The 13678-nt window shown below is 44.5% G+C and overlaps 1 protein-coding gene across 2 annotated transcripts in view; it reads right to left on the bottom strand.

Moving 5' to 3' along the window:
* C2H7orf50 (chromosome 2 C7orf50 homolog) overlaps positions 1 to 13678 on the bottom strand; it is a 120100-nt gene that overhangs the window by 104611 nt on the left and 1811 nt on the right. The window contains exons 1-2 of one of the 2 annotated variants that reach the window (XM_045542947.1): positions 13127 to 13262; positions 3483 to 3606 (exon numbers count right to left, since the gene is read on the bottom strand). In XM_045542947.1, the coding sequence (XP_045398903.1) occupies positions 3483 to 3605 (123 nt within the window). In that variant the 5' untranslated portion in view covers position 3606; positions 13127 to 13262. Of the gene's footprint in view, positions 1 to 3482; positions 3607 to 13126; positions 13263 to 13678 lie in introns of those variants that run through there. The other variant, XM_045542946.1, reaches the window with a different exon arrangement.

The following is a 13678-nucleotide window of genomic DNA, read 5'->3' on the forward strand; positions in this document are numbered from 1 at the left end:
TAAGCTGAGCAAACAAAGCATGGAGAAGCGAACCTGAGGTCCTGACTGCCTGGAGCCATGGAGCAGACACACTCCAGACTGGCATTGGGCAAACCTGGAACAGGAAGAGGAGCACACCCAGCCCCCAGCTTCCTGTGCCAAGCCCACAGGCCTGAGCGGGAGCTCTACGGAAACCGCTCCCCAAGGGGCGATGAAGTTTTCACCGCTTGGGGACACTTCGATTACCCTGGTGCAAGCACAGAGCACTCGTGCTGTGGGAAGTGGCTGCTCAGAGCCCAGGGCGAGGCCGTGACCCGCAGGCTCCCCAGATGGACATTTCTGGGAAGACAACACAGTGGCCCAAGTGGGGACAGAGGCATCTCCATTCTCCACTGTGGATTCCAGAGGTTCACCCAGGAGCCACTGCGGGATAGGGAGGGAGGGCAGCACAGTACTTTTCCACAAGCTCCTCCAGTTATAAGGAATGCCGCTCCCTAGGCCTCAGTGACCCACCCTTCTTGAGTACTTAGGTTCAGCTTTCAATATTTTTCCTTAAAAAAAAATGCCTGATACCTCTTTTTATTAATTTCCCATGAGAACCAGAAAGTGAGTGAAGAAAGAATTTCATTAGCAGAGACCAGGATGTGTTCTTAAGGAAGAACGGGAAATGACAGGAGGGGGATTCAGGACATAGGCCCCTGAGTCACAGCAAAAGTCATCAAGGCCAGTCTGAAAATCCTCCCAGGAGCCTGGAAACTAGTCCCCTGGTCATGTGCACTTTCCAGAAAATCCAACAGAAAGCCGACTCCCTTCGGAGGGAGTGTGGCTACCGGCCCCTGCTGGTCAGTTGGGCTGCACCAACGGCATTCCCTGCCAGGCTGACCCCTGGCCCTCTTCCCACAGCAACCGCCTCCAAAGGCCAGCAGACATCTCAAGGCCTGTTTGCTACTGCTCAGCTAGGGGGACCAACACATGCCTGGCCAGAAAACTAAAAATCGCAGGTGAATTTACCAGTAACTATATGTTACAAACCAAACCAGTATCTAGGCATCAAAAGACAGACTAGAAGGAAACATACCCCAAAACGCTTTCTTCTTTCCTCTTTTTTTCCAAAATCTCTTTTAATCAACATATATTTTAATAATGAAAAATCACATATTTTTAAAAATTACCTGAATGTAAATAAAAAGGATATACGTCACTACCTAGCTTAGGCGGGAACCTTTGCCCGTATTTACAATAACCCGACACTGGTGGGTCCTGCGGTGACCAGCAGCCTATGAGCAGAGGTCAGGTAAGACAATTCGTTAAGAAAGGAAGGCTAGAATTTTTACAACAAAATTAAAAATGTCCAAGGTGACAGTGCAGAGTTCATTTTAAAGAAACTGGAGGAGCCTAGAAAAAGTAGGGAAGTGTCGATAGAAATGGCCTGAAAGCCACGTGACACTGAGCTCTGCGGGGTTGGGGTGGGCTGGACCATAGAACAAGAGCTCAAAGGGCTCTCAGGAAACCAGTTTCCATCTGGAACCTGGAAACCACACAGAACTCACACAACTGGGGCTCAAAATTTGGAGGACGGAGAGCAAGCGACAGCTGGCTTGGGCAAACAGGAATGCAACAGCCTGCTAAGAGCCGAACTCAGAGCAAGACTTGGGTAAGACACTGGACTGTCCCCTGGGCACAGGTGGCAGGTGCTCCAAGTTCAAGCAGCCACCAGACCTTGGCCTTTGGAGTTTGGCCAAAGAGAGCCCAGGACAAATTGGGGGTCTGGGGTGCTGCCTGGCTACCTGCTGTTCACACCCTTGCCTGATCCCTGCACCCCACAGCTCCCACACTTCTACCAGCCCGATGTGCACATTCTCTCACTTGGTCCCCGCAAGCTCAGAGTTGCCCTGTTGGCTGGAATCTGAGGACCTGCAATAGTAGTCGCAGCCTGGGCACACGCCCTGAGGGACAGGAGGCTCTGCAAGGCCCCCAAAGCACGTGTGGTCTCAGGGACTCCACGCCCAGAGCCCTGGCGCAGCGTGCACACTCTTGCTGAAAACCGTTCCAAAGAAAAGCCCAGAGTGGGCTGTCCCGCCAGGCCCCTCTGCACAACACCCCCATTCTCATTTCATCGAGAAAGAACCCCTGCCACCCTGTATCTTTCCACTGCCCACCAACCCAGGGCGTAAAAACCTAGACACTTTGGCATCATGCTGTAAAAGTGAACAAATGTAATGAGCCGGCAGCAAATCCTTGTACAAGTCAGGTGGTTTCCAATCCTTTCTTCCAAAAAAACTGAAGGAACTCATCAAGTTGTCATTTAATGGTAGATCTTTAAAATAAATTTTGATAGTGTGTGCCAAAAAAAATCACATAATGGTCATAGAATTCATGGAATTAAGCAACACTGCTACAACAAAACTTCCATTTCCACTTGCTTAGTTGTGGGAATAAGACTATTCAGCACTTATATCTAGAATGAGAACAGAAACAAACCAATATTAAACTCTGTCTCATTCAAGCAGTAAGTAACATTCATCCACAGATACATGGACTAATTGCAAAAACATGAAAAGCCCTGCCATTATGCAATATAATGCCATATGATAATGCCATTATCATTCTGTGATGCACACCTAATCAGATTTCACTTAATGTTGAACAGTTTGTCAAAATCTGCAATCTATTATGCTGTTTTGGTCAATTGGATACTAGTAATTTTAAAAACAGTTCAATATAGAAGAAAAATTTTAATGCTCAGAACTGGGTAGGTAACAAAATTTTTTTTATTTTTTAAATTTAAATGTATATACTTCTTTTGTGGCAAATAAGTATTATACAGTGAACAATAAAATACTTCTAAGAATAAAAATAAATAACTTCAGAAAGAGATTGTTCACGTATTTTTTTAAGTGAATGATGGTGGCTATTCAAATCACAATGTTATTCGTAATCCACTGCATATGGTTTCAAAAGTGATGATAACAAGTGATTTTCAAACTCCCAGTATTTGTATTAAGGTAGACACGAACATAAATGTGAGTTTCCAAATGCAGGTTTCCAGGCCTTGCTGCTGCATCTGTCAACGTGAGGAGCGATCTCCTGTCCACCTGCAAAGCTGCCACCCCACCCGCCCCTTCCTAAGAGCACCACCAGAGGCCCAGCCCCAGGCCCCTCACCACCCTGTGCACCTCCATCAAAGTCCCCCATAAAACACAGCACCCATCAAAAAAAAGGAAAAAAAAAACACAGCACCCAAAACAGCAGTCTGGAGATTTGGTGGCTGAAGAAAAGGCAGTAATGGTGTTCCAACCTAAGACGTACTAAAATTCTTATTTGTCCCACAGTTGCTTTTAGAAGGCACTGATCGCGTCCACGAGTAATGTGTCCACCCTCTGCTCCATCCAGAGAGACCGGCAGTGGGAGCACTCCCACTCTCCCTCAGGGTTAGGTGGTTACCAGAGCAGACCCCGAGAAGGACCAGGCGAGCGTCGTGTGGGCACCCGCAGCAGCCTTACCTGGAGGTGCGTTTCCTTATGGCCTGGTGTGGCCTCAGGTGCCAGCAGTGTCTCTTCTGCTGACGCTTTCAACTTCTTCTTTTTCTCTGTCACTTCAGAAACTTTTCTCTTCTGTTTTGCCATCCTGCAACAGAGAAACTAAATTGCTAAAGACCTAGAAAATAAAAGCTCTTAGGCCGTATACCATTTTTAAACAAAGCGGGGGAGAGCATTTTCCTATTATATAATAAAAGAAATACAAAGGTACTTCAGAAAATATGCAAAATATACAAAAGTTGAAAGAAAGTCAAACCCCCTAGTTTTATCACCTAGGGACAACCAACTTAACATTTTGATGTATTTCCTTTCTTTTTTCTGAGTGTCTTTATTTATCATAGCTGCAATTATACATAAATTATATATTCTGTATTTCTAACTTAACATGAGCACAAAGCTTTCAAGATTAAGAGAGATGCCATTTTTAGTGACAAAATCATAATTTTCCAAAGGTGAAATCTGTCTATTCCCTAATTATTGAACATTCTGAATTATTTTTATTTTCTACTAGTATGGACTAACTCAGACTCTGCCATCAACTGGGGAAGCCACGGCACTACAGAGGTGCTCAGGGGTGGAGGACCACAGTGAGCCCAGGATGCCTCATCTGAGTGTGCGGGGACCTAAGATGCCTCTAGTGAGGTGTATCTTCCCAAGCATAGCAGTGTCCAGAGCTCCAAGCACAAATCAGAAAAGAGGCCAGGCGCGGTGGCTCACACTTGTCATCCTAGCACCCTGGGAGGCCGAGGAAGGAGGATCGCTTGAGGTCAGGAGTTTGAGACCAGCCTCAGCAAAAGCGACACCCCGTCTCTACAAAAAACAGAAAGAAATTAGCCAGGCGTGGTGGCGCACACCTGTAGTCCCAGCTACTTGAGAGGCTGAAGGAGGACCATCTAAGCTCAGGAGTTTGAGGTTGCTGTGAGCTATGCTGATGCCATGTCACTCTACTCAGGGCAACAGAGTAGAGACTCTGTCTTAAAAAAAAAAAAAGAGAGAGAGAGAGAAAATAAGCTCATGAATTGTAAAACCAATTTCCTTTGTGGGACTGTGCCATGAGGGAACCATGAGGAATGACAGAGGCTGCCAGGACCTGGACGCACATGGGAGGGGGAGAGGCAGACAGCCCTGGACCTGGTGGAGAGATGCTGGCTGTGACCCTGAGACCTCTGGGGAGGGACCTGAGGGACGGGGCGGGCGTGGTCAGGCTGCTTCTAGGAGAAGCAGGAACTAACCAGCCTGCTGCTGCAGGGAGCAACAGAAAGCACAGGAAGAGGCCCCTAGCCCCCACCCCACCCCTACAGCACCCCTCCCCACTCCCCCTACCCCTATACTGTCCCTCATCCCCCACCCTCTCACCCTTCCTCCCCCCACACCTATACTGCCCCCACACCTCGCTCCCACCCCACCCCCTCACTCCCACCCCACTTCACCCCTACCCCACCCCCTCACCCCCCACCTCTACACCTGCCACCTCAACTGCCACTCCTATCTATACCTCCCCCTCACACCCCACCCTCCCACCACCTACCAGCTTCCAGTCTCCCCTGCTGCCCTCACTGGATGGAACCTAAAAAGGAGCTGAAAACAGAAAACAATTTTCCAGCATCCCAGAAGCTATGATGTGGGCCTCATGCGCAGGGTATGAAAGGTACTTCTGGCACTGAGAGACATGCTTTGACAACCAGCAATACAGACACACACACACACACACACACACAGTGCTTCTTGTTACACTTGTCTTCAGTAGAAATCACTCACACATCAATAAAGGATCAAATCAGTAAATCAGGACACACCAATAAGGTGAAATCCCACACAGAAATTAAAATAAATGAGGTGGTACTACAGACACAGAGCGGAAAAGAGAATACTTTGTAGTCTTATCCAATTTTGTTTCTAAGAAAATAATACTGAAAATAACAACAGTAACAGAGAAAGCACATATATACACACACACATATATACATACATACACATATATGTGAAATTGTCTGAGGGATATAAACAAAAGCTGTAACCTCATTTGCATATAGGAGGTGGGATTACAAGGGACTTTCTATTTTTTTTACAGCTCTGCTTTATTTCGCTTTTTTCCCCAAGGTTGAATGCTTAAAAAATGAAGATTCTTCTTTAATAACAGTCCTTTAAAATTCTATTTACGAGGCCTACTCATATCAACTTTTATTCTGACAAATCACGAATAACTTCCTTTTATTTATCCAGAGCTCACCCCAGTGGCTTCATTCCCCATATTCCAGATTTTTAAATAGTCATGTGTCACTTAACACAAGGGATATGCCCCGAGAAATTCACTGTTAGGAATTGTATTGTGCAAACGGCAGAGAGGACTTATGCACACCTAGACGGCAAAGCCCACTGGACACCTAGGCTGTGCTATACAGTACGGCTATTGCTCCTACACCACAAACCTGTGCGGCATGTTACTATGCTGAACACTGCGGGCAGCTGTAACATTATGGTAAGTATTTTTGTATCTAAACTTAGAATAAGCACAGTAAAAATACTGTATTATAATCAGAGGGGAGCACTGTCACACATGCAGCCCATCACTGAGTGAAATGTCATGACGCGGCAAACCCTTATATCTAATAATATATAGATACATACTTTGTATACTTTAGAGATGCTGTTCAAGACTGTGTGTGTATGGGGTGGGCACACAGACCCAATGATACCAGAATGGTATCCCTTCCCCTGATAACAGAATGCATTTTGGACTCTATCAATTGATGTTCAAAAATACAATTCACTCCTTCAACAAATATTTACTAACAGTCAGCTCTGCACCAGGCACTGCGTGGATGCTGAACACACAGCAAAAAGTGTGGCAAACAAGAGCCTTGACCTCCTGGAGCTCCCTTTCCAGACGGAAACACAGGCTACTCATACAAGTAAACGAGTTGCACTTTTACACAGAGATAAATGCTACCAAGAAAATAAGCAAGATAAAGTGAGCCCAGTGTGACAAGAGATTCACAGAGACACGAGAGCATGTCAGGAGGCCTCTATGAGGATCAGAGCACGACCAGAGAAGACTGTGTGAGCCAGGGAGGGGAGTGTCATGCAGAGGGTGCAGAGGCCCTGAGCCCATGACATGCCAAGCGGCCAGAGACAGAGGAAGCCCCAAAGATGTGCCAAGGTCACAAGTGTCCTGAGCAGAGCCTCCTGCCCTCACACCCACTCACCCAGGCGTCCCTCTCCTTCATGAACAGACTTACTAATACATAAGTCTCCCCCGTCCACAGGGGCAAACAGGGAAATTACATCTCCAGGCATGGTAGGTGGCATTACGTATATACACACCTGCCACCTGCAATCCTGCCACCTGCAATCCTGCTCTCCACATGCTGCCTAGAAGCTGTCACTCACTGTTCACTCTGTTACCACCTCCGGAGTGCATTTCACAGGCCAGGAGCTATTCCTGGCTGGACCAGACAGCCACACACATGCCCGCATGGAGCTCACATTCTCAGGAGGAAACTGCTACACAAAAATAATGAAAGCAAGAAAGGGTTAAAGGAAAGCAGCGATTTCAAAAAGGATGATCATAATGGAAAGGGCCCAGGGGCAATGAGTACACCTGGTGCCCAAATTTGGGTCTAAATACCATTATCTGTGAGAAAGAGCCAGGGGAGTACAAGGTGAACCTGGGGTTCCAGGCAAGGGCAGAAACCAAGGAAACAGTCAAACAGCAGCGGGCCCCGTGCCAAACGACAGAGCCAGCACCAAGGACTCCCTCTGTTCTGTTTGGGGCTATCATTGATTATACCACATTGAAAGAATATTACTATTACAGAATCAGGAAATTCCAAGCTCCACATTCTTTAATTAAGCCTTATTGTTAAAAAGCATCTGAAGGCAGGCCCGGCGCAGTGGCTCACACCTGTAATCCTAGCACTCTGGGAGGCCGAGGCAGGAGGATCGCTCGAGGTCAGGAGTTAAAGAGCAGCCTGAGCAAGAGCAGGGCCCCATCTCTACTAAAAAATAGAAAGAAATTAACCAGACAACTAAAAATATGTAGAAAAAATTAGCCAGGCATGGTGGCATATGCCTGTAGTCCTAGCTACCTGGGAGGCTGAAGCAGTAGGATTGCTTGAGCCCAGGAGTTTGAGGTTGCTGTGAGTTAGGCTGATGCCACAGCACTCTAGCCCGGGCAACAGAGTGAGACTGTCTCAAAAAAAAAAAAAAAAAAAAAGTATCTGAAGCCAGAGACTACAAATTTCAATTAGCAGTGTAATAAGAAATCTTGAAAGAATGAGAGACTGTTCACACAGGGGCTTGGAAAAGACAAAGGACTGTACCAGCCAATTACCTTGTGAGAGAAATAAGAAAAGTTCAGCAAATATTTACATACCAGTTACTATAAAAGTTAAATCTATATTCATTCTGTATGTTATCATTAAAAAACTCAATCACTAAGTCTATTTGCTAAAAAAGGGGAAAAGACTTTTCCATATTATAGAAATGTTTCTTTTAATGGTTCTAAGAGACAGTGACTCATAGCTTTGAGACAACGAATGTTTACTATAGAAAATGATGTTTACTTTCATTTATGGTCAACTGATTTTCAACAAGGGTGCCACAACAACTCAGTGGGAAAGAATAATCTTTTCAAGAAATGGTGCTGGGACAACTGGCTATCCACATGCCAAAGAATGAATCTGAAGCCCTATCTCACACCATGCACAAAAATTAATTCAAAATAGATCAAAATCCTAAATGTAAGCACTAAAACTATAAAATTCCTAGAAGTAAATCTTCATGACTTTGGATTAGGCAATGGGCTCTTAGATATGACACCAAAAACATAAGCAGCAAAAGAAAAAACAGATAAATTGCACTACATCAAAATTTAAAACTTTTGTACTGCAAATGATGCTAAGAAAGTAAAAAGATAACCCACTGTATTGGATAAAATAGCTACAAATCATTTATCTGACAAGAGACTTGTACCCAAAAGACATAAAGACCCCTTATAACTCAATAAAAGACAAATAACCCAATTTAAAAATGGGCAAAGGATTCAGATAGACATTTCTCCAAAAAAGATACAAAAATGGCCAATAAGCACATAAAAAGATGCTCAAGGCCACGCACAGTGGCTCAAGCCTATAATCCCAGAACTTTGGGAGGCCGAGGTGGGAGGATCGCGCTTGAGGTCAGGAGTGAGTTCAAGACCAGCCTGAGAAAGAGTGAGATCCCATCTACCAAAAATAGAAAAATTAGCCAGGCATGGTGGCATGTGCCTATAGTCCCAGCTGCTTAGGAGGCTGAGGCAGGAAGATCCCTTGAGCCCAGGAGTTTGAGGTTGCAGTGAGCCATGATGACACCACTACACTCCAATCTGGGCAACAGAGCAAGGCTCTCTCCAAAAAAAAAAAAGATGCTCAACTTCATTAGTCATTTAGGCAATGCAAATCAAAGGAGATACCACTTCACACTCACTAGGATGGCTAGAATAAAAAAGACAATAACAAATATTGATGAAGATGTGGAGAAATTGGAACCCTCATTCATTGCTGACAGAACATAATTGGTGCAGCCATTTTGGAAAACAGTCTGGAAGTTCCTCAAAAAGTTAAACATACAGTTACCATATGACTCAGCAATTCCACTCCTAGCTATACAGCCAAGAGAAATGAACACATCCCCATAAAAATTTGTACACTAATGTTCATAGCAGTATTGTCCATAATATCCAGAAGGTGGAAACAAGCTAAAAGCCCACCAATAGATGAAAAGATAAAATGTGGTGTATTCATAGAGTATTATTTAGCCACAAAAAGAAATTAAATACTGACACCTGCTACAACATAGATAAACTTTGAAAACATTATGCTCAGTGAAAGAAGTCACTCACAAAAAACCATATATTGTATAATCCCATTTATATGAAATGTTCAGGATAAGTTATAGACACAGAAAGATTAGTGGTTATTTTGGGATAGGGCAGGGGGAAGGAAGAGTGAGTGACTGCTAATGAGTACAGGGTTTCTTTTGGAAAAAGGAAAAAATTATAAAATTAGACTGTGGTAATGGCTGTACAACACCTAAATACACTAAAAAAAAAACCAAAAACCCACAAACTGTAATCTCTCTCAAGTTATTGACCATAAATTTAAAAATATAATACCCAAGTGCTGTTTTAAAAATAAATAAATAAAATAAATGGAGGGGAAATACATTTGCTAAAGGGTTTGTTGTAGAGAACCATATTTGTGCCATCCAAGCTGTGCGTCATGTCTACCAGCCAAGGCAGTAGCAGCAGCACATAGATAGCTTGACGTCACTGTGTCAGAAAGCATCAAGACATCTTATCAATGTTATTTTTTCCTTACAGGCCTTTCTGCAAAAAAAATCTAGTGACTCAGATTAACTTCTATAAAACAATGCCAACTGAAGTTCTTTGCTGTATGTGGTGACTGGAAGAGGGTCTGGAGGGAGCACGGATGTTAAGAACACTAACCATCCTAGTAATCACCGCTAAAATCAGTACATATGGAGAACTTACCATGGGCCAGGCCCTATGCTCAGTGCTTTACATACATTAGCCATTTACTTCTTGTGACCAATGGAGGTAAGCACATAGATGAGGAAACTGAGGCATACCCATCAGAGTAGAACATCAACAGATTAAGCTCAAAATTGGTAAACAAAAAAAATCTCACTATAAGCATATTATTTAGAAATACAGAAGTAAATCTAGTCAAAACAGCTAGAAGATTAAACTGGGCTTGCCTCTGAGAAGCATGACAGGGGGTTAGGATAGGTGACTGCTGCTTTTAAGTCTTCTAGTACCATTTGAGTGTTTTAACGATATACACACATTACTTAACTAATTTTTTTTTTTTTTTTTGAGACAGGGCCTTACTCTGTCACCGAGGCTGGAGTGCAGGACTGCAGCCTCCAACTCCTGGGCTTAAGTGATCCTCCTGCCCAAGTAGCTGGGACTAAGGCATGTGCCACCACACCTGGCTAATTTTTTTATTTTTTTGTAGAGATGTGGTCTTGCGATATTGTCCATGCTGGTCTTGAACTCCTGGCCTCAAGCAATCCTCCTACCTCAGCCTCCTACAGCTCTTAGCTAATCTGGCAGGTTTTAAAATGTCATTTTTTTTACATAGAACATTTTTTAAAATTATATTATCCACTATTGGCCAAGAATGATGAAAAGGACATTATCACACCCTGCTAATGGAAGAATAAATTGGTACAGGCTTTCTAAAGGTAATTTTATAAACTTTACCAAGTCCATCAAGTCCTTTGGTCTAGTAATTCCACTTCTAGGAATTTATCCTAATGAAATAATCATGGGCAGAGATTTACATACAAGGGTGATAATGGCAACACTATCTGTAATATTAAAAAACTAAAAACACCATAATTGTCCACAAATAGCAGGTTGGGTAAATGAATGACTCCTTTGTGCAAAGGAATATTACACGTAACCATCAACAACTGTGTCAGAGAACATTCCGTCATATGAGTAACATTAAAAGAGGGTATAAATCTATGCATACACAACATGACCCTCGTCTTGTAAGAAAAATTATACACAAATATGCACAAAGGTAAAAACTAGAAGGAAATACACTAAAATATTAACATTGTAGAGGGTAGGATTATAAGAATGTTTTATTCTTATACTTTTCTGTAATTTCTACAATAAAAGAAGAAAAAAATTACATTAAAATACCAGCTCAAAAGTGTTCAAAGAAGCAAACAGTGCCACAAGCAGAAAGCTGACAGACGGGTCAGACAAGCAGGAGGAAGACAGGGAGGGAGCTGGGCTCTGTCACCAGTGAGGATAAGACCACAAAAACAGGCTAAAGCTGGAGGTCTCTAGGGCTGAAAAGAAACTCCACAGAACCTCAAAAAATAAATCAGCCTAAAGGGGAAAAACAAAATCTTTTTTTAAACCTGAAAATACCACCCACAGCCGCAGCTGTGGCTCTCACCCAGCACATCTTAGTGACCTCTGCTGTGGTCTGGCAGGTTTGAGAGAGGGGCACCTCCCAACTCACTGGGCAAAGCCTACCTCGAAAGCGGGTCTGGGCCCTCGTAATCCACAAACCCTAAGAGATCAGTGGAGGAGTCCAGGAGCCAGCCCTAGATCCTGCACCAGGACTGTGGCTTGGCCCGTCTACGCCAACCCATGGCGAGCCCAGTTCTGACTCACCCACTTAGAGGAGCAGCCTCCCTGGCCTCTGCCACTCTGCTCACTGACTCCACTCCCTCCCTCCCTCCCATGGCCATACCAAAGCCTGTCACTGCAGTAACTCCAAGCCCACCACCGTTTCAACGCCAAGCATCCCACTCACAAAGCCCACTCCCGTCATTCCAGTCCTTTCCAGCCACTCTCCTCTGGGCACCCCAGAGTCCAATAATCTTTCAACAACTCCACTAAGACCTGCACTTGTTGATCCTATGTTTGTTTTCTGTTTTGTTTTGTTTTGTTTTTTGAGACAGAGTCTCACTCTGTTCCCTGGGCTAGAGTGCCGTGGCATCAAGCCTAGCTCACAGCAACCTCAAACTCCTGGGTTCAAGCAATCCTTCTGCCTCAGCCTTCCGAGTAGCTGGGACTACAGGCATGTGCCACCATACCCAGCTAATTTGTGTGTGTGTGTGTACATTTTGGTTGTTTGGATAATTTCTTTCTATTTTTAATAGAGACGCTCTTGCTCAGGCTGGTCTCGAACTCCTGAGCTCAAACAATCCACCCGCCTCAGCCTCCCAGAGTGCTAGGATTACAGGCATGAGCCACCACACCCAGCTGATCCTATGTTTTAATGTCCCTCATCCCTCTCTGCTCTGACACCCACAATTTCCACGGACCAGCATTGTCATCACTCCCTCACACATACGCTTGCAGCTCCCTTGTACCTCTCTCCCTTCATGGTGCCTACCCGCCTGTTGTCTGCTAAATGCCTTGAACTTCACGTGGCTGGGGAACCCACAAGACTAGGCTGACTGTCTCAGTTTAAATTCAAAACCACTCACCTCAGGAGATCTTAGTGCTGCCTGGCAGTTCCACTACACTTCCCTACTCCAGCTCCTCTCCCAGACTGATTCACCCCTTCACCTCTCCTAATCCCCCAAATCTCCAACATCTTCTCCAGATTCTGTGTTCTCAGTAGATGGCCTTACTTCCTGATCACTGACAACACAGAAACAATCAGAGGGAACTCCCACAAGCTCCCACATCTGCCCATCAACCAGCATGTCCACGCTCCTATCAAGACTAACCCTTCCACTCAGCAAGAGGTCTCCTCCCCTCCCACCCCCACCTACTCAAGGGCATCACTCTAAGCAATTTCTTCCTCTCCTGTGTCATCAGCTCTTCCCTCTACTGAATCAATTATGATCTTCCATATCTTAACAATTCTCTCAACACTACATGCCCTTCCACGCAGTTTCACATCTCTGTTCTGCAGCAAAATCCTCAAGAGCTGTCCAATTGCACTGTCTCTAACCTCCGTCCCCACCTACCTGTGCACCCTCCCCCATCAGCCTTCTACCCTAACCACCCTACCACAATGACACCCAGGTGGCTCAATCCCATTGTCAATCCTCAGTACACAACTTACTTGACCTGACAGCAGAGTTTGACAGTTGATCCCTCCTTCCCTCTTGATATGCGTTTTTCACTTGGTGCCCAGCACAGACAGCACGCCTACCCCTTCATCGCCCTGACCTTGAACACTGGATGACCCCAGGCTTAGTGCTCAGCTTCCTCATTCCCTCGGTGATCTCACTGGGTCATGTGGTTCCAAATGCCAACTAGATGCTGATGACTTCTAGCTTTCTATATTTAGAGATCTCTTCTTAACCCTCTCCCTGAACTACACTGCCAACCCAACCATATATATAACGTCATATATATATACATATATAACGTCATATATATATACATATATATCTCTCACCTACATACATATCATCTCAAATTTAACATGTCATAATCAAAACTCCTGTGCATCCTCCACAAACCTGATCTTCCCAGTGTCTGTCCTCTCTATAAACAGCCATCAGATGAAATTCAAATTTTAGCTCAAGCTTAAAACCCTGGTGCCATCCACAACTCCCCTCTTTTTCACAGTCTTCTGACCCACCACTAAATTCTATTGGCTCTATCTTTG

This window comes from Lemur catta, chromosome 2 (genome assembly GCF_020740605.2).
Source record: "Lemur catta isolate mLemCat1 chromosome 2, mLemCat1.pri, whole genome shotgun sequence".
Lineage (NCBI taxonomy): Eukaryota > Metazoa > Chordata > Mammalia > Primates > Lemuridae > Lemur > Lemur catta.